This window comes from Watersipora subatra, chromosome 11 (genome assembly GCF_963576615.1).
Source record: "Watersipora subatra chromosome 11, tzWatSuba1.1, whole genome shotgun sequence".
NCBI classification, from domain to species: domain Eukaryota; kingdom Metazoa; phylum Bryozoa; class Gymnolaemata; order Cheilostomatida; family Watersiporidae; genus Watersipora; species Watersipora subatra.
In genome coordinates, this window is record NC_088718.1 from 29,817,056 (window position 1) to 29,841,578 (window position 24,523).

The 24,523-nt window shown below is 35.7% G+C and overlaps 2 protein-coding genes across 2 annotated transcripts in view; one reads left to right on the forward strand and one right to left on the reverse strand.

The window, feature by feature from the left end:
- The window catches only part of LOC137408426 (uncharacterized), a 301,367-nt gene that overhangs the window by 45,907 nt on the left and 230,937 nt on the right, over nucleotides 1–24,523 (reverse strand). The gene's annotated exons all lie outside the window — the stretch shown is intronic.
- Nucleotides 1,501–23,283, forward strand: LOC137408427 (transmembrane protein 35B-like). The gene is made up of 4 exons (XM_068094953.1): nucleotides 1,501–1,647; nucleotides 6,662–6,797; nucleotides 11,151–11,331; nucleotides 22,783–23,283. The coding sequence occupies exons 1-3, from the start codon at nucleotides 1,546–1,548 to the stop codon at nucleotides 11,327–11,329; spliced, it is 417 nt and encodes a 138-aa protein (XP_067951054.1). The 5' UTR covers nucleotides 1,501–1,545; the 3' UTR covers nucleotides 11,330–11,331; nucleotides 22,783–23,283.

The following is a 24,523-nucleotide window of genomic DNA, read 5'->3' on the forward strand; positions in this document are numbered from 1 at the left end:
ATGCAGGAGGTGATGGATATTGTCATGAAGATTGTTTGTTCAGTTCGAGCAAGGAGCCTACAGAGGAGACTTTTCCGCGCTCATATGGAAGAGGCTGACGCAGAACACACAGATCTGCTGCTTCATACAGATGTGAGGTGGTTGAGCAGAGGTAGATTTTTGGAAAGATTCAGAGAGCTATTGCCTGATGTAAAAGAGTTTCTCAAACAATCTAAACATGCGGAATATGCACAGCTTGAAAATGAACAGTGGCTCATGGATTTGGCTTTCCTTACTGACATTACTGCTCTTCTGAATGAGCTGAATTTAGAGCTGCAGGGAAAAAACAAAAATGTAATTAACATGATCAGCTCTGTGAACGCATTTAAACGCAAGTTACAGCTGATCTCAACCAAGCTTGAACGCCAGGACTTGCGCTACTTTCAACACATGAACTCCGAACTTGCGCGTCAGGGCAAAACCTCTGCAGAACTCAATAGTGCACATTACATTCAGCAGGTGCAAAGCATTTCATCAGAGTTTGACAAGCGCTTCAATGACTTTGCATCAGTTGAGCCTGTTGCCACATATATGTGTTTCCCATTTGCCACAGACATAGATGTGGAGGACATTGCCTTCAAAATGGGAGCACTCTTTCAGCTGGATACAACTGCATTGGAAAATGAAATAGTCTCCCTTCAAAATGACATAGAGATGAAATCCAGGGCAACCACTGAGAGGGAAAAATTGTGGGGATTGTTGTTAGAGGAGAAGTATCCAAACATAAGAAGATGTGCTTTTAATTTATCAGCCTGCTTTGGATCAACCTACCTGTGTGAATCTGCATTTTCTTACATGAAGATAATAAAATCAAAATACAGATCCACCATGACAGATGACCACCTACTGGCGTGTATGAGGCTTGCAACAACCTGCTACTACCCTGACTATAAGAAACTAGCTGCATCCTCCCAGTGCCAGGTTTCTCACTAAGGTAGAGAATGAATGTTTTTCCTTTAAAATTATGTTACTTACTGGATCACTGCATTATATAAGCATATATGTGGAACTTAATAAAGGTGATAGGCTCACCACTACAGGCTCAAGTTTGTTTTTAATTTTTTGTTTCGGGGCTTCGCTAGACTAGTCGATCTTTGAAGGCAGGCAAATATAAAAGTAGATCACATGTCTAAAAAGGTTGAGCACCGCTGTACTAGGTAGTTATCGGAAGTTTTGCTACTACGGTGTACACGATTGTGTAATTCAATTTCGACGAGTGTTCTTAATTTGCAGAATATTACGTCCCTTTTACATAAAACCTTTTGGCGAACTATAGATATATTCGTTTACAAACCTTACTAGAAGTCGTGTTAGTATCTACCCCAGTTCGGCTGATGGCGTTAAATTTTCTTGATTGAGTTTCGCTTCGCCCTTGATAACTTTCACATTTGTTATCTTCTACGTTAAAGATATAGTCCACATGAGTAGGCGACTCTCGGAATCTACATTTTTCGAACAAAATATTTGTGCGCGCGAGTCAAATTATTCTGGCGCAATCCTGCAACTATGGCGGACGTCCTCTCGATATTGATCGGCTTAATGTTTACGTGTACTGGGTGTTTGCTCTTATTTGGATCATCGATTAGTGCAGATGTCGATGATCAGTTGGTTAGTTTTAGACTTATTATTCAAGATACAATAACTAGCATTACAACGCTAAACGTGGTATTCGGTCATCAGCAAATCCGAATTTTTTAATAGTTGCTTCTCTTTTAAAAGGGACTCGTAAAAGGGATTATATCGGAGCGTGATTCATACTTTGTAGCTCAATACTGTAGCATTATTGAGTTGCTACAGAGCATTTGCACAGAAGCAATTTATTTTGCTGCACATATGTGTTGTAAAACCATCAGAATTAACTGCCGCTGATGAATTGAAAAAAATAAATAAATGAGGTCATGCAAATCACGGTAAGTTTGCAAAAGCATGCTGCACACTGGCGCATGCAGTGTGCACTACTCACCTTTTCATCAAATACGAATAACTAAAGCAATTACATGTACTTTCCCATTAGCAAAGACAATCACGGGAATTGTCCAACCAATGCTCTTGCCAAAGTGTGATTATCTAGGACATGAACTCAATGTAGGAGTTGTCTGATCAATGCATTAAAAAATCTCAATCAAAATAACACAAGACAAACAAACCATTTGTGCTTATTGACAAGCAACCCCAAATATGAATGGATCAACATACTACAGCAGTTATCAATGGATATTATGTGAAACAAAATAACAAGAACAAACCCGCATAATTATAATCTCACAAACATCGCAGCAGCTAGCTAGATTTACAACATACTAAACCACTGCAGTAGTCATCATAATTGAAATTAACCAACTTCAAGCAAGAACAGTATTTATGCCACTTTCCGTCACTATTTTAAGTGTAGCTAGAACATGTTATTAGGGACAATGTTGCATTCTGTACCTAACCATAAACTTACGCGATATCTAATGTATACTCATAAATTTAGATACAGTATTGGACAAGCAAATACTAATAAAATAGTTGAAAAACAAAAATTTACGTAACCTATTTTTGTCTGACTCACATTTTGTTAAAGGTTGGCTTGCAACAAAATTCACATTACAGTTATTTGGTATCAAAAGATTCACAATGTCTTACTCTGTTGTGTTGTAGGTGCCAAATGTGTGGAAAAGTGATTACAAGCTCTTAAAAGCTCAAAAACGAAAAGCTGCCGTAGAATGGAATCTGTTTGTTTCGATGACGTAGCCATGAAATTTGGTTATTGTCTTGTCACATGATGTTCTCACATGAATTGAAAGGCCAATAAAAAGCTCAATATAAAACTTATCTTAGCACTAGTTTATGACAAACACTTCGGGTTTTACCGAAGACCCCTGTATCAAATATAGATGCTCGCTACTTTACAGTTTTGTTTCGGCCTGGTCTAATTGGCAAGTCGTAATCTGATCATGTGACCCAATACTTCGCAAATAGTTTTTGCAGCACTTCGATTATCACAGGTGACCAACAGGCTCGTCATGATTATCAGACAATAATATGTACTCCTTCGAGGTAAGGCTAAAAAATCAAACGAATTTTTACAGCAAGGTATAAGATATCATTGCTAAAAATGACAGCATTTACAATGACGATGAAATAGACGCGTAAGAACTATAGAGATGGTTTTATTGAATGCGTGAAGTATATTTGTGAAAATATTTCGACGAATAAGGTTGCATGAAAGTGTAAACAGAAACCATCTCTCACAACTACGTCACAATTGAGCCGTTTTGGAAAGAAAATCCAGACTATGGCGGTCTCATGTGGCTGCGATTAACTGTTCGTTTTTTTAGCTTTTAAGAGCTTGTAATCACATCCCCACATATTTGGCACTTACAACACAACAGAGTAAGACATGGTGAATCTTTTCATATCAAACAACTGTAATGTGAATTTTGTTGCAAGTCAACCTTCAAGGGGATCGGATGCTTTCACTGTCAATCAAAGTCGTTTTTCAACCGCTTTTAGACAGCAAAGTCTATGCTGTGAACAAAAATAATAATAAATATTGTGTATATCTAAAATGAATTAAAACAAAAATATGATTTTACTATCATAACAGCAGTGTCAGTCTGTTTAGACATCTATTTGTCACCAGAGTTGGAGGTTTAAAGATAAAAGATGACTTTTAATGAGACTCCAACTCGTCACATTCAGCTTGGTAGACCGACACCCTAACGCATTCACCAATCAATCGCTTTCAAATATTTCTGAATAATTGCGCAGCTACTTATTTTCTGTGCTTTGTTGGCTCACCTGACGATTTCTTACAGCCCACTAGACTGCCAGGTAACTAGCACATCTAAAACAAAAAATATCGGTTTTTCTCTTCTCTCACCTCGGGGAGAAAATAATATATAAACTTATATTTGGCTAACTATGGAATTCTCATTCAAATCATTTCAGATGTTGTGCCGACTTGATGATTTACTTTATATGGAATTTCTTACGTAATACGAAGCAAAAGCTGTACATAAATTCTTTGCGTTAAGTAAAATTTATGCTAAAGGAGGTTTATGTTATAGGAACATGTTCTCTAATTCTTTATGAGTTATTAGACGACACAAGTCATCGCTAAATTGCAAATCTACTTGCAGCTGTGTTTTAACTAATTCCTCAAAGTTTTTGTGTGGTGACTTTAGGCCGACACGTAAAAACGACATGCACTAGTTAAATATCTGTCTAAAACTTTACTATAATAGAAGCCGTGTCTGTGCATCTGTTCAAAACCACGATCGGAGGTTGGGGAGAAAGCTTTTCATTGCACTGTAACTAAACTTGCAACATTCAACTTGGCAGCCTGACAGTCGTAGACCTGGGCTAACCGTCCGCCATGCATCAGAGTAGTTGTACATGTTCTTACTCTTCTGTGCTTTTCCAGTACATTTGACGATTTCTCGCAGCACTTGTCCAATGTTCCAACTAACGCATAAAAATATTTTACCTCTCTTTATCAAACCAATGTACAATTTGTTTTATTTGCTTTAGCAGCGTTTCTTGGATAAAATAATTATCTATAGTTGGTTTTTGTTAAAACATCAAACTAAATTATAGTTGCATTTGTTCTGAAATGGCTTTATAATTATTTTTATGTTTCTGTTTAGCACTGGTGCGATAATTATTAAATGTCTTACGGTTGGTATTCCATTACATCTAAATGAAAAACAAAAGCTGGTTGATGACGTCCTGAATCTGGGTCTGTCCATAATCACCGTTGCAACGTTTAGAGAGGTTTTTTGCATGTAATTGCTTATTAAGGGTCCTTTGAACTTATTAAACGCTATATTCTGACAGAGCTTGCGATTCTCTATGAAATGCTATACATGTATATGGGTTATGTGCTCAACTCATCTACTATTTTCTTCAAACATTTCAAAAACATGTATCGCTTTTGCAACGTCAGAGAATAGCGATTTTAAAAGTAACTTGTGCTATTTGAAAAACTCTGTGATTTATGATGCACCACAATGGTCTTGCTTAGTTATTATGTTTAAAACAAGCATAGCTACAATAGAAACCATGTCACATAATGATATATGTCATGATGAAGGTAAACTACAAGCCTTTACATTTGTCACCGTTGCAACTCATCTGAATTTTGAAGGGAATGAGTGCTATAGATTATGTTCTAATGCATATGGTTTATTGATATGATAAAATATAATAAAATTATCAATTTAAACATAATTAACATGAAATAAAAACTAACAAACATAATTATAATATACTAACTAATATCAAGAGTTTATATATATGCATGCATTCAGCAGTAATTAGATTATCTAGAATTTAAAAAAAAAACAACTACAATGATACTGTTAGAAGTTCTTAAAGTATGGAGTTTCCAAAAATAAATTGAATAGTTAAGAATACGACCTCATTCTGCTAGTGATAGGTCTTCTTTAAAGTAGTATTGCTCTCTATTGTTTAGTGTCAGACAAGACAGTGAGATGGTGATCTGGTTAATTGTCACCCATGAAATATCATTAGTTTTTACTGTAAAAGCATTAGTACTAGAACTAGTCAGCTTTAAAAACTGAATCTCAATATTCACCGTCTACTCCTCTAACCAAGCCTACATAGTTTTTGATGACTTTTTTCCGCTATTTTCGTTAAAACGAAATCGGCCACTTTCATCTTGGGAATTTTTTGGTTATTACCACCTTCATCATTGCGACTGCCATCATTTGAACACGGTGAAGCAAGTTCAGTTTCAACACCATCTAGATGTACGAAGGAGTGCTTTTTGTGGTCAGAACTCTGGCTGACTCGACTATGTGAAACAGAGTATTTGTTTATTGCTTGCACATGATGTACTTGCAGAATACCTTTCAAGGCATGTATATGCAGCCAACGTTGATCTAAAAATTCCCTCTCTTTAGAAATAGTAGTAATGAGAGTCACAATAATTTCTGCTGTAGATTTATCTTCGGCATATTTTGCTATCAACTTGCGACTGGGTACTTTTTGTAGTAATAGATCAAACAAACACTTGCTGTAGGGAAGTTTCAACGGTGACACAATTATAAGGAAAATTCACAAGTTTTGGTAAAGCTTCGCTTGTCAGCTTCAAATAGGTGTGAAACTAATTTAGGATCCTAAACAAATAATTTCTCTGATTAAAAATAACAGTGCTAGGTTAAATTTTTCATCTTTTCTGTCACCTTTGCAACAAAGAATATGCCTGATGTATAGAGCGTGCCTGGTGAATATCAATCTACATAGAAAGTTTTGAATGTTTTATAGAAAGTAGACATAGAAAGTAGATATTTTGTTTAAAATGTTAAATAAAATACCGATGATCTAATAATGATTTTGTTATATATAGACATAGCATATCTTTACGAGAGTCACAGATTCCAACAATTTCAGGTGTTTACTGTTGAATGCAAAAGGTTATTTTCTAAAACCTCCTTTTTGAAAAATTCCCTCAAAATTGATTTATTTATGGTCAGACCCATTTATAGAAATGGTTTTCATACAAAGAACTGATCGGCCGACTTAAATTTGATTGAATATCCTGTCTACCGATTGACTGTAATTCTTAGCTTGTTGATAAAGGCAAACACAGTTTGTTTTTAAATTAATGCAGACACAAGATTTCAAGCGTTTCATTACGGTGATGCCCCTGCGAGAGATGTTCCCATGGCGGATAACCTCTATGAACTACCGGACTATGGCTGGTGTGCTGCAGCTCAGCTCTGCCCTTCTACTCCTGCTCACATCAGGTATTGAGTAAATACCTGTCTCGAGTAAATAAGTGTCTCGCACTTAACTGCATCTTTATAAGTTTAAACAATCAATACTACACATTGGATGCTAGCCTATACATGATGTTCCCAGAATCTTCTACTCTACCAATGAATTTATCACTATGTTTCCATAGCGTTTATTATGAGCAAAACAACCTGAAGTTGTTACGCAACACCAAGCTGCAATACTATCGTTACAGCTTTTTGCTATCAGCGTTCACCGCCACAGCATTACATGCTCATAGCACAATAGCTACAACCAATCTCTCAACAGTCCCTACGGCCAACACCCGCGCACAAGCCAATATCCGCTCAGTAGCCTCTGCTGCCAGTTTTCTGTCAGCAAAAGAGAAATGTTAGGCTCCTCAGTAGCTCAGTTCAAACATTCTGCATTAATCATTGAGGCTAATGCCTAAGCATTGATTCACTTTCCTACATAGCGAGTACTGCTAACAGTACCCTGGCTATTTGTGAAAACTAGTTTTTGTATTACTGGTTGATCACAGGAAAGCCTCAGATATTCACATTTGTGATGTATATTTGGAGTTGCCCACACGCGAGTTATCGCGCAATCAGCTGTTCAATAGATATTCGCATGTTGTGGATTACCATATATTTTATTAAAAAAATAAGGATTTCTACTCCAGAAGTCATAGCTGTGCACTCCTGCCTCACTTAAAAGCACGCTGTCAAAATAGAAATGGCTGATGTGTGAAAAAGGTTTAAAATGCATAAGCTTGCGTGGCATGTTATGCGCATCATTCGCAAGTGCTGTTTCTATATTTGGCAAGCATGAAACATTAAACAAAAAGTTTGCGAGTAATAAAACTCGCTTGACGTACAATTTTTGCCATTTGTAAAAGCTAAATACTTTTTACTTGAACAGTTGTATTATCTGGACTAGAAATTGCCTCTACATTTTCTCTCTATTTGGTCAGACAAAGTATCAGGCAAAGAAAGTACGATAACTCATTGTTACGTTTGTACCGGTACCGAGAGGTACCAGCATTGTCCATCAAAGCTCTGAATACAACGAGCTTCTGCTGCAACATTAACCTTTTTAAATATATACACATTTTTATGTACTCATTGCTTATTTTTTCTCCTAATTTATTGGAGCTGCACAAAAACACTTTTATCATGATTTGCAATTTAAAAGTTAGAATGATAAATGTTTTATATGCTAAATAAAAATATGTGCAAAGACTTTCTGTGCAGACTTTTTTATTACCCGGGCAGCGCTTCGCATTCATGTAATTACGTAATGTGGATTTTTCATCAGGTGGTTTATTTTATGAATGTTGACAAGGATGATTTAGGGCGACTGCTTAGCTAGGCTGCTTGATCAGTACTGATGAGCCATAAAGATAACACCAACTGGACCTCCCATAACATTGCTTCAAGGTCACACATACTTAGTGCACATGTAACAAGTTGAGAGCTATAATCCAACTAAAACTTTTTTTTAAATTTAGGAAAACTTTTAGGTTGGAGTGCATTGTTTTTGCATCCTCTTGCGGCTGATACAAACTTGTCGTCTAACCGCTTCATTGAAACATTCACTAGTGTTACATGCTACGAATTTTTGAGCTTCGAAGTTGTGGTTTTGATCATAGGAATGGGGAAGACATATTTATATGATACGCAGGAGTGGGTCACACAACTCCCAGTTGTTTGTAGCTGACGAGTTTACATGCTACGAAAAAATTGTCACACTACTTTGCATTTTTTATATGAGCTAGTTGTGCTTGTAACAGCAGCGAGGCGAAAATTGCATATCACGGCTGACACTATTAAAATGCGTCTAATGTCAATGTCAAAACATGTGGGAAATTTTTCTTTCAAGTTCATAGTTAATTTTTTTTTTGAGATAATCTTTTTAAAACACGTGCGTTGAAACCAGGGATGCTGTAGGAACGTCACCAATCACGACGATGAAAATCCAACCTATCGCAAATATTTGTGTAATAATATTGATGGTTACACCATACGCAGTAGGCCTATTTCATTGTTGATACAATGTTTTTAAAAGTACCCCCTTGAATCAGAGGTTTGAATCACTTCGAAGCATTAAATATGCAACCTTTGTTTGAAACCATTTACATGCTACAAAGATGAAAAATACGACAAAGATTCGTAGCGTGTAACATTAGTGATAGTGTTCCAGCTGAAAATGTTCAAAAGCATGCCTGACAACTTTACAAACTATGTACAGAAATAACTTTTCGCAATGTTTTTTTGTCAATACCAAAGTATGATTGCACGAGGAAGTAGAGTCATCTTGTCTCTAACTGATGTTTTGCACGTGTTCCTTACTGACCTAACAATGTTTACCTACATGGCTCATTGGAAGTGACAGACTTGTGCTATAAGCTCATTCAAGCTGCTTTTGTTGTTGTCTTCCCCTTTTCAGGCGTGCTAGTATTAATCAATTTGGATCAAGTCAACCTTGTTCATTGTCTGTCACATAGGTAGAGTAAACTTGTTTGTCACAAAGTTTATTAGAGAAATTCCACACATGTTTAATAAATTGAATGATATTTGTCAGTTACAGTAGTAGAATGCAACCAAGGAATATATAGAGTTGTCTGCTCATTTTTTCAACTTCAATTTGAAGCAAACAGAAGATTAATCTTCACTTTATGCTATATCCACAAAATATTTGTATTCTTCTGTATTATTTTGCTAGTTTCATTTCTTATATACAGTCTTACAAGATATCTTTTCATGATCATAACATTGGTCCTACATAAACTCATAAAAATGTACACAACATGTAGCTCGTTGGATAGTAAAATCATGCAGGGTTTTTACCTCATTGTCGGATGTTTAGAGTTTAAAAAATAAGATATTTTTCTCCTTTCATGAAAAAACATGTTACCAAGTCAGGGTAGCACTGAATGGTTGCTGTATAAAAAGTATATTTGTTTATTTTTGGCAAAGAAGTAGTGTCAAGCCAGAGACCTCGCCATGTGGTTTAGATTAAATGGTGATAAATACGGTTGGAATGACAGCGATGAAATTTTCTTACTATAAACACAGAAAACTTTCAAGGTCTAAGAAAAAGCCTCTTGCTGTCATGCTGTTACCTGCTGTCTCTATGAACCTTCGACTACATTTAATACATTAATTTGAAGTCTGGTTCAAATGGCACTCATGGTTGTCTCGGTGTCACCAAGTGTTCACATTGGAGATGAGGTTTGCAGGCTGTTTGTATAAGTTTTTGAAGGCTTCACTATTAGACGAATTTTAGAAACCTACAGTACATGTAATAGCTTCTTCATGTTTTCATTCCAACAATAACTTGAAATTTGCCTCACTTGGTCTGCCCTTCACCCAAAGGTCTGTGTCTGTTCAAAATCTTCTGATTACATAATGCATCTTATAAGTATCTACACGGCGAATCTGGGATATTTTAATATATTTAGCAGAGCTAACAATTTGATTGGTTGTTAAAAATTTTAATGCAAGTTGAATTAAAAGAAATTCAAAATTGGTCTATAATAAACTTTCTGTTTCTTGAAGTAGTATTGCAGTAGCGCTATAACATTGTTCATAATGATAAACATAATAGACTCAAATTCATTATTTGACGAATGATATTGGTAGTGAATATTTAAAACAGTTCTAAAGATGCCTTTGTTTCTCCAAAATGATATAATTATGATGCATGGCTCACAGTAAAGATGTTTCTAGTTATTCCAATGGATAGTCCAGTCAGCTATATAGCTAAGCTTTTGATCCGCACTACTTCTTGCAGGGTTGGCCGATTAACATCAAATGATTTAAATCATTGATTTAAATCATCCTAAAAAAATCATGTTTGATGATTTTTTCCATGTCAAAGGCTGAGATTTAAATCATTCCAAAACTGCATCATGAACTGCACAACTTGGTTAAAATAAAAACAACTTATAATAAATTTATTGATGCAAAGTTGTTTTGTTATGTTGCTAATGTTTTCATGTGGCACACTTAAATAAAATAATATTATGTTAGCGGTTATGAAAAAAAGGCTGGTAATTTATGTGTTCAAAAAAATCCGATTTAAATTTTAAAAATTTGATTCTTTTGATTTCTTGACTTCTTTTGATTTTTTAACCCTGACTGCTTGTGTGCCAGCATGTTAACAATCAAACTATTCCATGAGAAGATTACTCCAAATTAAAATAAAGTTGTCTGTTTTCAAAGCTTATTCATAAGGCTGCTGTTGTCACTCTTTCTTCTAAAGTTATAGGGTTTTATACTCGTGTATGTTTATGCAATAATCCATGATAGTACAAGTTGTTTCTAGAGAGCTTTGCTTGCAAGAATGTGTTCTACTTTTAGGTGTGCTGAGCACCATCGCTAACATGGTACTCATGGTTGTCATGGGTGTCGCTATGTACTCGCACTGGGCTGTGGGGGACGAGATCAACAAGCTGGTTCCAGCTCTCATCTGCTTCAGCTTGCTGATGATTCGATTATTCTTACACCTCCGACACATGCCTAAAGACAAGAAGGACTGAGTGTGAGTTCCTCTTGTCACCTGTGATATCATCATTACTTGATTGGCTAAAAAGAGGGTCCGCTAGTGAATCTTTATTTGAGTCTACTAGTTAGGAAAGGCTTGTATGATATAAGCCACTCGTAAATTTTAAGCCGACCACACGATTGATGTTCCTTGCTTTAAACAGTAAACATTGCAGCCTCTGTGCACCTCAGCTTACTTTCTGTGGTGATTCAGCAATGTTGCTATTGGTCATAATTGAAATCAAACAATTGACCTTTTAACCTCTAAAACAAGGAGATAAAACACCTCATCTGGCAGAGTTGGATGCCTGGAGCATGCTAAGAGGTTAAAAGTCGTAAAGGCAACTGGCTAATAACAGGAAGGGCATAATCTCACGATTGCCTATTTTTATTGAAACTAGTACCCTGCCGTCTAGTATATTGTAAGAGATGGTCAGGTGTGTTGATAAATCTCCGAGAATAACTTCTACGCAGTTATCTGGAAATGGTTGAAGGCGGTTGATCAGCGGAAGTGTTAGACTGCTGGTCTACCAAGCTAAATGTCCAAAGTTTGAATCCCATTTACAGCAATCCTTTTTTTCAACTTCTAACCTTGGCTTCAAAAGGGCTGGTTGTTGTTATCGTGAACTAGTACACAAGGCAGACCCGTGTGGCGTGCAAAATTATATGTACGCACTATATTCATTATTATTTGGTGTTACAACAAGGTGATGGAGTAGTGTATTGGTAGTGTGTCTGCCTTTGAATAAGATGCCCTGAGTTTGAATCCTATGCTAGTCGATCTCTTTTTTTTATGCTTTTAGCGTGACGATAGACTGGTACAGCTCTTATTCTAGTGAAAATTGCCGAAGACAATTTTTTGTTATATCGTCATTTCGCAGAAGCCCACTGTGGCTCCTACGTCCAATCAAAGCCAAAATAGCTGAAAATTGGAGCTTTTCTGATTGGGTAACATGTAAATATTGGTATCCGAATCTTTGTTACAACCTGTGTGCCGGACTATGACAGATATTAGGCTCGGTTAATATTTTCAAGGTTTGAGCCCAGTCAACCCCGCTCAGTTACGCTCACTATTAGTATCCAAGAGTTTATTTGAATTCTTTGATTTCTGTAATCTTGTGATTATCTGCTAAATATTAATTACATCAAAGCTATTTAATTTATCCTACGCGCATTACAGTACGGATTAAACAGAGATAGTTCAGTGAATAAGCTTTGATATATGTTATGAAAGTATGATTGGTAGAAGATAGATGTTTGGACTGATTATATATATGGTATAGGAGTCCTACTGAATACTTGTTAAACCATAACTGTCACGTACAACTTCTATCGTATTCACTAGGTAAATCAGACAAGCTGATTCCGATTTTGTACTCAAAATAAAAATTAGTCTACTAACTTGCAGAGTAATGAAGGCTTTTTTACAGCGTTTTAATATCGAGCTCGAAAACAACACAATCGGCACAACAAGCTCCGCCCATAAATACGTGACGTAACCTAGATTTTTAGGAACAGAAGTTACGTAGGGATGTTTAGACCGATTTAGAATAATAGATATGGGTGTTTTAAAGTTCCTTAATATCTAAATTCAGCCTTAAAAATAATCTCTGTCTTTTCTGAAAGGTAGATAAGCTATTTAACATTGCATATTTAAAAAAGCATGATATCAACGCTAGCTTATGATAAAACGGCGTTTTTTGAGCTCATTTTTTTCGGCATTCAGCCTATTTAAACGTCATGTAACAAGCTACGAGCAATTTTAAATAGTTTATATACCTTTCATAAAAGACTGAGATTATTTTAAAGGCTGGATTTAGATAATAATGGGTTATAAGACACCCATCCCTATTATTCTAAATCAGACTAAACATTCCTAACTTCCGTTCCTGAAAAAGCTAGGTTTCGTCACATATTTATGGGCGGAGCTTGTAATGCCAATTGTGTTGTTTTCGAAACGGATATTGAAACGTTTTAAAAAAGCCTTAATGACTTTGAAGGTTAGTGGACCAATCTTTATTTTGAGTACAAAATCCGAATCAGCGTGGCTGATTTACCTAGAAAATACGATAAAAGTTGTACGTGACAGTTATGGTTTAAAACCCACCTCTATATATTAAAAATATATATCCATCATTAAATTTTGATTATACTAAAGAAAGTCCTAAAGTAGTTGCGGGCTGGATTTTAGATGAAATTTAGATAAAATTAATTAGATACCCCAGAATCTAGTAACACCCATATTTGGACCAGTCACCAGAAGAATGGTTGAAAATAATCGTTGGTAATGTTTAGATGCCCAATGATGCTCAGGCAGGAATCGAATCTCGCTGACTCAGAGTGTGAGAGATATTTATGTATTTTAGATATTTTATTTTCTTTCATTTTATATATTGATTTTTAATGAATATTTTCTATCTCACAATGTACTGAAGCTACAAAAGATAAACCACGAAGTATTACTGTATAACATTGCTCATAGGTTGGCAGCCTCTTTGAACATTTACTGCGATGTGTTCCTGAAAGATTAGCCGTGCTAACAATGCATCCATTATAACATGCTAACAATTATTTTTGCAAAATTCATTCTCATGATGAATGGGAAGCATGGGTAGTAAGCGTGGTGCGAAAGGTAGCCTTAGTGTCCAAGCTGGCAAGGTATCGCCTCCTAAGTTCTGCACGACTTGGGGAAAAAACTGAAAAAGATGCGATATTGATACACTGTTGATAGCATTAAGTTCTCTTAAGGCGTGGTCACACGAGCACCGAACCGACGTAGGATCGGTTCTGTTCGGAAGCTGGTTCGGTTCGTGGCACATGTCACACGGCCACCGAAGTAACTTCGCTTCCTAGATACCATACGTATAGAGACAGGACACGGTTTCATTAGTAGTTTTTATGTATTTGAGTTAAATATTTCTATTGTAAACAAAAAACTTTGAGGAACAATTATAAATTATAATTACACAACAGATTTATCAGAAGATCGTTCAGCTGCTCAAAATAAATCACTCGGTACAAAGATTTTGCCAGCCCTTCCCAACAACACAATTATATATTTTTTTATTAACATATGAATGTTTTCTATGCTGAGTACATAACAAACAAAAACAGTCTTTATCATAGTACTGTGGTTTTACATAAATAAATCAGTCAACGATACTTCATCAGGATGAATATGACACATTACTTATATTCTACACGAAAGAAAATCACGATTCTCTTACATTTATGCAAAACTTAATTGCAACATCTTACATTTATGCAACATAATCATAAGTCCGGGTGAACCTTGTCGTAAATTGCTTCATGTGGTTTATTTAACGAAATAAAAGTATCGTCCCATTTCTTTTTAAACTTTACTCACATGCGCGTAAGGAGAAATGTGACGCGTGCTCGCTAGAATTCTAGAATTTTAACCAGCCAATAAGAGCAAGGGTTCGACACGAAATTTCGAGCAGGACCGAAAAGGTTCGTTTCGGCCAGAAATGTCCTCGGCCGAACTTTTTAGAGCTGAAAGCGACGTCGTTTTGCGTCATTTAATTCGGTTCGGCGCTCGTGTGACCACCCTTTTAGTTAGTCTGGTTAATAGGTAGTTACATAACTATAAAGACATGCGTTTGTCATGAAATTGTGCTGCTACTTGTTGGCAAGCGCTATGAACAATTATGAAGTCAAGCACAATTAAATTGACAAATAATAAGTTTTTTTGTTCTGGTATGAGTTTAAAGATGGATTTGCACAAAATTTTAGTAGATATTATCAGAATGGTATTGTTCTATCATTTGTGATTGTTTTTGATGTTTGAGGCGATCTGACTGTCAGGATGTTTTAAGATTAAAATTGACAAAACTTTATCACGGTTAAAATGCTCAAATCAAGCAAAATTGTGATTTTTACATTTACATATAGTTGTAAAGAGACTGACAGAATAGAAACGCATATCCCTGTCACTTGAACGCATATCCCTGTAACTTGAACGCATATCCCTGTAACTTGAACCGTATCCCTGTACCTTGAACGCAATAGCCGATATCAACTATAGCAATGGTTGCACCTAGTGACATCGTATTGCACATATTTTTTTCTGAGCATTTCAACCGTAATCAAGTTATCTCAATTTCGATCTTGAAATATCCTGGCAGTCTGATCACCTCAAGCATCAAAAGTAATCGCAAATGGTAGAAAAATACTTTTACTTTCTGATAAAATGTACTAAAATTTTGTACAATTTAATCATTTAGAACAATTGCCCTCCATCAATGCGTTCATAGATTTTGTCATAAAAGTTGAGTAACAATTTAATTTAAAAGTAAAAGAAATTCTGAGTAACTCGGGCTTGCTGCTAGTATTAATATAAATCGAACAAAAATTCTATCAGAATTTTACACTTTTACAATGTTCTTACGTGAAACACTGTAAAATTCTATTAGAATTCTACAATGTTTTATATATAGCAGTTTTTGCATCTGTATAATTAATTATCATGTAAGCTTTCTTGTTAAAATGTCGTGTTATTAAGTTATTTGTTCAAGCTGTTAGTCAGTCTTGGTTAAAATATAACATTTTTTCAAAGCGTACAAAAAGAAGACACCAAGTTTTTGCATCAGCATTTTTCACAGAGATGTTTTACTTGGTCAAACATTTTACAAATTAGCGTAGAACTAATCCCTTTACGATCAACTACAGTAATCCTTCACTTTTCGCCATTAACGGGAGCAGGCGCCCCTTGAGGGATTGAGGGACTGCTGTACTGCTTTCATAAACAAATTACGTCCTACCTGAGTTACTACAGGCAACAGTACGTACCTTGCTTTGAACGGACTGACCCGGTTTTGTCCTCGGCATAACAAAATATATTTCAAAAAGGTGAAGTATTTCTATCAATTTTATCATCAATCGTTTTCAAATTCCCCAATCGGACAAACATAGTTTCATGCGTTTCGAAAATTGTAAAATAATAAATACGTATTAGTTATCTGGCAGTCGCTGTACTGTTAATGGGTAAATAAAAGACAGCCAATATCCTGTGTCCTGTCTCTAATCCTTCACAAGTGTCAGGATTAAACATCACGCATGCCATCAGTTGTTCAATCTGCGTGAAAATGTGTCCTGTTTAAAGTGTACCTTTTACATCACTGTCTGTTGTGTATCGTATTAAATGTTTAAAATACTGGAGACACGTCTATAACATCCACTTCCTTTTATGTAAATTTCACATGAAGTAAAGAATTTATGTAAAATTTTTGCTTTGTTTAACATAAGAAATTCCTTCAAACATATAGTCAAGTCGGTGCAAGCTATCGAGTTCGTCTTGAATAACTAGGGTCCCCTAGATAGTTTTAAAAATATTGTTTTCTCTTTTGCTGCTTTTGGGAGAGAAAGAGATGTTTAGAGGTGTTTCTATTATATTACTAGTACTCTGGTAGTCTGAGATCACCAGGTGTATCGAATAACCAGGGAATTTTTATCTACCTGATGATACAGAAATACCTAAGGTGGTCGATTGGTATATCAAGCTGAAAGTCATGCGGTGGAATCTCGTTGAAAGTCGTGTATTATCCTAATCTAAGCTTTTATTGTAATGAAGATATATTTTTGCTTTTCACCTATACAATGTTTTTTTTCTTGGCAGCATAGATATTTATGTATAGAAAAAGTGAAAAATATGGATTTAAATTGACATTGAAGATGTGTGCTCCACTTGGCGTAAAATTAACACAATCAAAAACGCCAACCCAAGTGAAAGTGATAATAAAAAGCATTTCGTCGATACAAACCAATAATACCACTGTTACTGTATAGTCTTGAATTAAAAAGTTTAGTTTTTTTCTTATTGTTTGACCGAAAGGGTTAGTTCTGGAAGGTTTTGGAACGGATTAGGCAATTTACATATATTTTACTGTCCGTATAACCTAAAATCCCTATAACATAAAGATTCTCGAAGCGAGTTATTTCTTTTGTAGCAGCGTCTACTGTATTGCATATTCTCTATGTTTTCATGGTTTGAAAGTTAATATTTTATGAAAATAGAATAAAACATTCAAAACTACAAAGGCTTGACTTTTCAAGCCTTTGTAGTCTCAAGCCGGCAGTCTGTTTGCTAAGCTTGGAGATTTGACACATTCTTATTTAAAGAACATATGTCAGGATAACTGTGGTCTATTTTGCCAAAGACAACCTTAAGAATATCAATTTATAAGGAAAGGATTACCTGGCCACGACATCCGCACTTATTTACTACAGCCGCTGGAAATCTGCTTAAAAATCTTGATAACTTGCGGAAATTAACAGGTAGCCACAAAAATGTACATAGTTCAGTTGATCAACCCATAGCATTTGTCTATTTAAGTCTGGTCTGTAAAATATTGGCACGTGTCTTATAGAAAGTTCTTTGGTAGCCATGTCAACAGAGCAAGTTATGGCTCTTACGCGTCATTTCATGTCTATAATCCATGTCACTAAGGTAATATTTGCTACTGATTAAATTGCTTGCAAGACAGGAATCCAGTTCTCAGACGTATACAGACCGATCGGTGTGGTGTGTCGGCGCTAAATCTGTATTACGAAACTGTTGGCATTGACTGACCTTGACATTGCTCTTTTATGTGTCATGTATTTCTTTGAAAGTTTTACATAGAAATCAATGTTTTTAAGACTGATTCATGACTAGGGCGGTAGACTTGGATGGCTATTACAGAAGTCTTGTTAGAGCTGTTCTGTGACTGCTAGATGGATATATAAGGATATTCTTACTTGTTAATATTAATTTAGTTTAATGGGTGGCCATACACTTGTGAAGTGCTTAATGAACAGCAGAACTAAAACCTCAAATGAGGATTTGTAAAGGGTAAATGACTCCTCTTCACTTCTCGCTCAACAGAAAACTCATGAATCACTCAGTGGCTGACATATCAGATTTGGTAGATTGATCTAATGATGATTGGTTCAGTACCGCCTGGTCTAAATCCAATTAATTTTAATAAACCACTTCGTCCAAAGACATTTAGTCTTAACACAGATTCGTTCAATATACGATTTGGTCTCATGACCATTTGTCTAAAATTGATGTAAAAACAATGATAGAAATACATAAACTAAAATCAGCGACTGGTACAATCGGAGACTGGTACACACAGGTCAAAATATATTTAGATGAGTTGGTTTTAGAGCAATCGTGTTGTTTGACCAATTTTATCATTAGACGAGTTGATTTTAGACGAATTATCTTTGGACCAATTGGAATTGGACCGATCGCCGTTAGACCAATTGTCCATGACTGGCTATATCATCCTGCAAATTTCAAAAACCGAAAGTTTGACAGTTAGGGGAGAGCGGGGTTGGTTGAAACACCTGCCAAAAGTACATGTTACCTTTAACTTAGATTTTTCTCTCCTCTACAGTGAAGAGGTGTCAAGGTTACTTAGCAGCCATCTTTCTTTCATGTTGATCAATAAAAGAGAGAACAGATGAGAGCACATTTTCACATTCTTTTGACATTTTAGCTACATATTAATATTGGCAACTATTCAGATTGTAGGTGTTTTATTGAACATCTTTTATCCTAGGAATGAATTTAATTAAATAATTTTTAGATAGTCTCAGTGATGTTATTGCTGTATTGAATATTGGTTTAGGCCCTAATTCTAAATAAACATTCTAACAGCTAAAATTCAGTCTGATCTTTATATGAGGCAGGTTGAAACAAATTTGTGGGGTTGGTTGAAACACTTTTTTACCGTTTTAACCAGCCCCATATTATATAAACACATTATATATCTTTCATTAAATTATAAGCTGTTTTAAATTAAATAAGCAAACATAAATAAACATAAAAGCAAACTAATAAGAGTGCCCTACAAGCTGCTCTGAAGCTGGTTAAAGATGAGAAACAATCCATGAGGCCGGCTGCTAATATAACATGTATATCATGTAACATAAACCATGTTGTTCTGTCCTGAGCTGTCAAAAGGCGTTTTACTGGCTATCTAAAGAACCGACTTGTATTTAGTACCCACCAAGAAGATTTCTTAGCTAATACGTACTCACCTGCTCAAGAATGAATCACGGGTTTACACCTATGGAGTTTAAGAAACTGGCTTACCGATGATTTGGGAAAGCTAATGGAATAAATCATCCCAAGGTATGCCTAAGGCTTTATATATTAATACAATTAGTAATATTAGTAATATTACATATTGATACTATTACTCCTTGATTAAAACAACTATTCCTAGTTCTCATGCTATTAAAATTATAATACAAATTTCTGTGACTGGTTATATGAACATTGCGTAAATGGGAATGTAGAATTCTGATTCAAAATTGTATTTTCAAGGAGTGGAATAAAAATGAAGCCGCTGGTCGTGATTGGTTGACAGAGTTTATGAAGCGCCAGAGCCATTTACCGATTCGTCAACCGGAGTCGTCTTAGTCGGGCAACAAGCTTTAATCGCCACACTGTCAAATAGTACTTCTCAGGATTTAAATGTAGGTGGTCATGCAGCTATAAATTATATTTGAATCAGTTTGTATTATTATTGTATACACCATTTACCAAGGTTAAACTCGTAACATATAAGAATGTACCTTATAGACAGAATCTTTCCCAGTATCAATGTAGGTAGGTGCATTGGTATGTTAGAATATATATTATCCTATCATCAATTACTTGATATATTAGTGTGTGTGTGTGTGTGCGCGCGTGCGCGTTGCTTGTTACAGCCTTAATGGAGAAGTACCATTTTCTAGCTTCAAGGATTTATAATTGCAGATGAAACTGGTGTGACCACTGGTCAATCCCCCTAAAGTCATCACTGAATCAGAAGTCAACAGGTATCTCGAGTTACATCAGCGGAGCGTGGGCTGTTGACCACCTTCATATGCTGCATCAGCGCGGATAGAATCAAGTCCACCTACTTACATGTATATATGGCGGAGGAAAACAAACAGATTTGTTCAGTTATATATGAATGGTACTCTTCCTGGCTCACTCGATCTGTACAATGATTCTGGTTGGATAAATGATGCTAATTTTGATAGATTTATGGATCACTTTATCAAGCATAGTAAGCCATATAAAGAAGATCCTGTACTTCTCCTAGATAACCATAGTAGTCATATGTCACTTACTTCAGTCGATCATGCTAAGGAAAATGGTGTAATTATGTTTACCTTTCTGTGTCAAACCTCTCACTGCTTGCAACCACTAGTGGTCTAGGGCCCTCTCAAAAGATACAACACTAACGCTCTCAACAACTGGCAAGTGAGTAATCCAGGTAAAACGATGCCACTGTATGAAGTATGAAGTTGGTGAGCTGTCAGCAATTGTCATACAGAAGTCTGTCAACATTATAGCTGGGTACAAGAAGACAGAACTATTTCTCCTCAAAACGATGTTTTTGAGGATCATGAGTTTCTCCTTGCTTTAGTTACTGACCCCCCCCTAATCATTCGAATCCTTTAGAACCACAGGCAATTACTTGCACATCACCTACATTGGCCGGAAACTCTGCACCCACAACATTGTATGCCAATCCGGATACAGGAGCTCAAGCAAGTACTTGCACATCTTCTTATTCAGATAATCCAGAATTCAGAAAAATTGGGCTGCAAGAAAGGCTAGTCTCGTGATGACTGATACTCCTGTAAAAAGCAGTTTGAGGTTGGCCAAACAGAAAAGAACGGTGGCTCTGCAGCGGAAACGAAAACTGGATGCTATAGCAGAATCTCACAGTAGCGACGACACTGCTCCTGTAGAAGCTACAGATGATGAAAGTGCAGGATATAATAAATGACATCAAGGATTTGTGATTGAATGTTGATGTAGTTGTACGATACGCCTCTAGAAGGCGAGCAACCATGTTCATTGGCAGAGTGGTGAACATAGATGCTGGTACAGAAAATATCACGGTGCGGTATCTTAAACGGAGTGGAGAAGGTTTCAAGCTCCATATGAAGATGATGTTAATGTTGTCAGTAAACAGGATATCACAAAGGTACTGCCAGATCCAATTATTGCTGGGGGTACAACTAGATCGGCACTTCAACTCAAGTTCCTAACTGATCTCACAGAAGTCAAAGAATAAAGAATTTTATCTATAGATTTTAACATTCCTTGATGTGGATGCCTTCAGATTATCGGTTGTTATTAAAATACTTTTAATATTCAATTTAAATACAACTCATGTGTCATGAGGCATTATTCTGGAGAGAAATGTCTGTTTCAACCAACCCCCTATCATGTGTCGACCTGCCCCACATGCAGGGCAGGTTGAAACGATGCACCATTTTATGCGATGCAGGTTGAAACGATGCACCATGCAAAATTTTCAATAATTTCACTAAAGGATCAAGCTAAAAGTAGTGTTTATTTTTGCATTTGTAGCCTATCCCATATCCTTTTAAGTGGTCAAGAACATTGGCTGGTGGCAGAATTATACTAGCCCTCATAGGCTTAAAAGTAATAATTTTGTCAAACCACCCCGCTCTCTCCTGCTTCATTATGTTATGCATGAGCATCATTTATAAAAGGAACTCACATAACATTTTATTAGACTTCATTAATAAGTATTGGCATTTTTTATCCCTTTCGATTATTTTTTATGGTTGAGCTGTTTTTACAACCATGATGTTTCAAGATTAAAATCGACAAAACTTGATGGCGGTTGAAATGTTCCTTTTTTACATGCATTCAGTCTGCTTCATCTAGCCTTTAGTTTCTCTGTGTAAATGCTTTTGACTCAAATATACTAGCATCACATTTCTATAAAAAATTATTTTTAAGAATCTTAAAGCAAGTTATTTAAAAATTTCTTGACTGGCTTTTTTGTTTGCTAATGGTTGCTCACTCTTTGTACATGTTTTGATGTCATTGGTGTGTTTGGAGGAGGCCATTTTGACAGCCAATGGCTGCGCTACATTCAAGTTTCTGACCTTGGGCAAGTTGTCGGTGTTTTGAACCTCCAGATAGTTTGCTCTATCTGTTAAAATCTGAATAGTTAGCCTGCCGTTAGCTGCCAGCTACGCATTGATACAAATTTGTAACATTAAGTTTTTAAAACATGAGGCACTTGAGTTCAGTGTGTTAGAAATAAAAGATAGTACACCAAACATCACTTAAGTTTATGCTTCTTTAGAAGTTACTTTAGAATAACTAAATTTTCAGTAAAGTGAATGTCTTTTTAAATTACTGCTCTAAAACGCATTCTTAAAACCTCAAAGAGAAGATAACTCCTTCTATAAGCTTTCACACGCTGCATGGAAACCATCATATGTATGAGCCATGATTTCAGATATAACTCTTCTCTTGCCTTCCACTTTCATTCACAATATTTCTTTTCTAAAGTATAACAAAAGAGACTTCAACTCACTCAATGGCATTTTGTCAAATGCTGCTACGTGGTTTAGATAAATCGAAGTTTGCTAAATTGAATGTGTTCTTTTCCAGGAACTACCAGCAAAGTCCAAATGCGGTTCTTATTATATGGAGTTGTTCTTACGCACGTTGGCTGAAATAGTTTCTCTACATGACTTCATCGCACCAACACTGATGCTTTGTTGTTATTTTCATTTTTCTACAGTTCAACATTACTAATATTTTCATTACATTCCATTTACTTGCCAGTTTTATAAGTGTGAGTTATGAAATTTTTGCTGTCTTGTTTGACTGTATATTTGGCAGCAAAATGATTTTACTGTAAGTATTTCACAACATATATGCATTTGTCACAGATATTTTTCGATCACAATGTAGCTCTCTGATAAAAGTTTTGTTTTACACAGCTGTATGTGTGGAAATGTTTTATGACTGCAGAAAATATTTGATGTTTGACACTGTTAGGCCATATATGGGCTATTTTTCAGATTGTCTTATTCATAGCCTATGGTTTGGTTAGCCAAAGTATTACCCAACCCTCTGTTGATATCAACATAAAATTTCAATTAAGGACAATAGGCTACATTTAATTAATGCATATCTAGATCATCATCTAGCAAACAAGGTTTTATTTTTTGTTCCTTTATAGTTGGAGTATTATATAACCAGTGCCATGTCGAATTCTTCTACAGTGGCCAAAATATTTTATCAGTTGATTGGCTGTAAAATAATTTATTACCAGAAATAACAGCAAAGCGACGCATAGAACAAAATTGGTTCACAAGAATGTGAAAACATCAGCAAACATGCACCATCTAACTCAAAAGTTTCTATGCACTTCCGTAGCTCATCACAAGCAATTACAAGCTAAAAGCCATTTGTGATGCTGGTGTGTGGTATCTCGCATATTCAAGTGATATCTATTGATTTCAATTCCATACCAAATTTGAAATGCTACACCAAAAATACAGTGATATAATTTTCGTGGCAGCCTTGTATAAACTGTATAATACAGTATATATAAGGCTATATATACAAGTTGCTGCCACGATAAATAGAGCTACGTAAGTATGTAAATATCTTAAGACCATAGTGAACACTTGAATAATACATATATATTTATAGTTGCAACGATGTCGAGGGTTTCTTCCATTTGTAATCAGATAGCCCACAGGTAGTTGTCTAAGAGCCTGGTTCTCAAGAACAGATAGACGGATAGTTTTTGAAATCAAATAATTTAGCAACCTGGTGGAAGGTACGGAGCATATATCTGGGGAGTTCAGATAACATCTGCTAAATAATGTGTAGAAATGCTAGCGTTTACAAGGGCTAACATACAAACTCACCATCACAGTGACAAGGTAGAAGTTATGAGATATTTGCTATTTTATCTGCCATATTAATAAGAGATCTACTAGTAAAAATAATCTCTTTGGCTTAGTTGGCAGTTTTTGGTAATTCATCCCAAATAACTTTATACCATCTCTGTATGAGCAAAAACATTTACAAGGAGGTTTATGTTAGGCTAATATAATAATTGTTATGGCTGAACTCAATTACATGAAGCCTCTCTAATTAGAATTAAATTCGCTTAAATTTTATTTTTAGTTTGTCGACTTGCAGTATCAACGATCCCCCGTTATACTAAAAATCTTGGACTATGCTTGAAGATACTTGAAGCATTTTGTTCTGCTTCTGCGAACATCAAGGAAATTAAAAGCTGATATCTCCTCAGGACCTCGAATCAAACTGGTAGCTTCTGGTGTACTGTGTACATGTATCTCTTTGTAACAAGAGCTGTGTCTGTCCATCT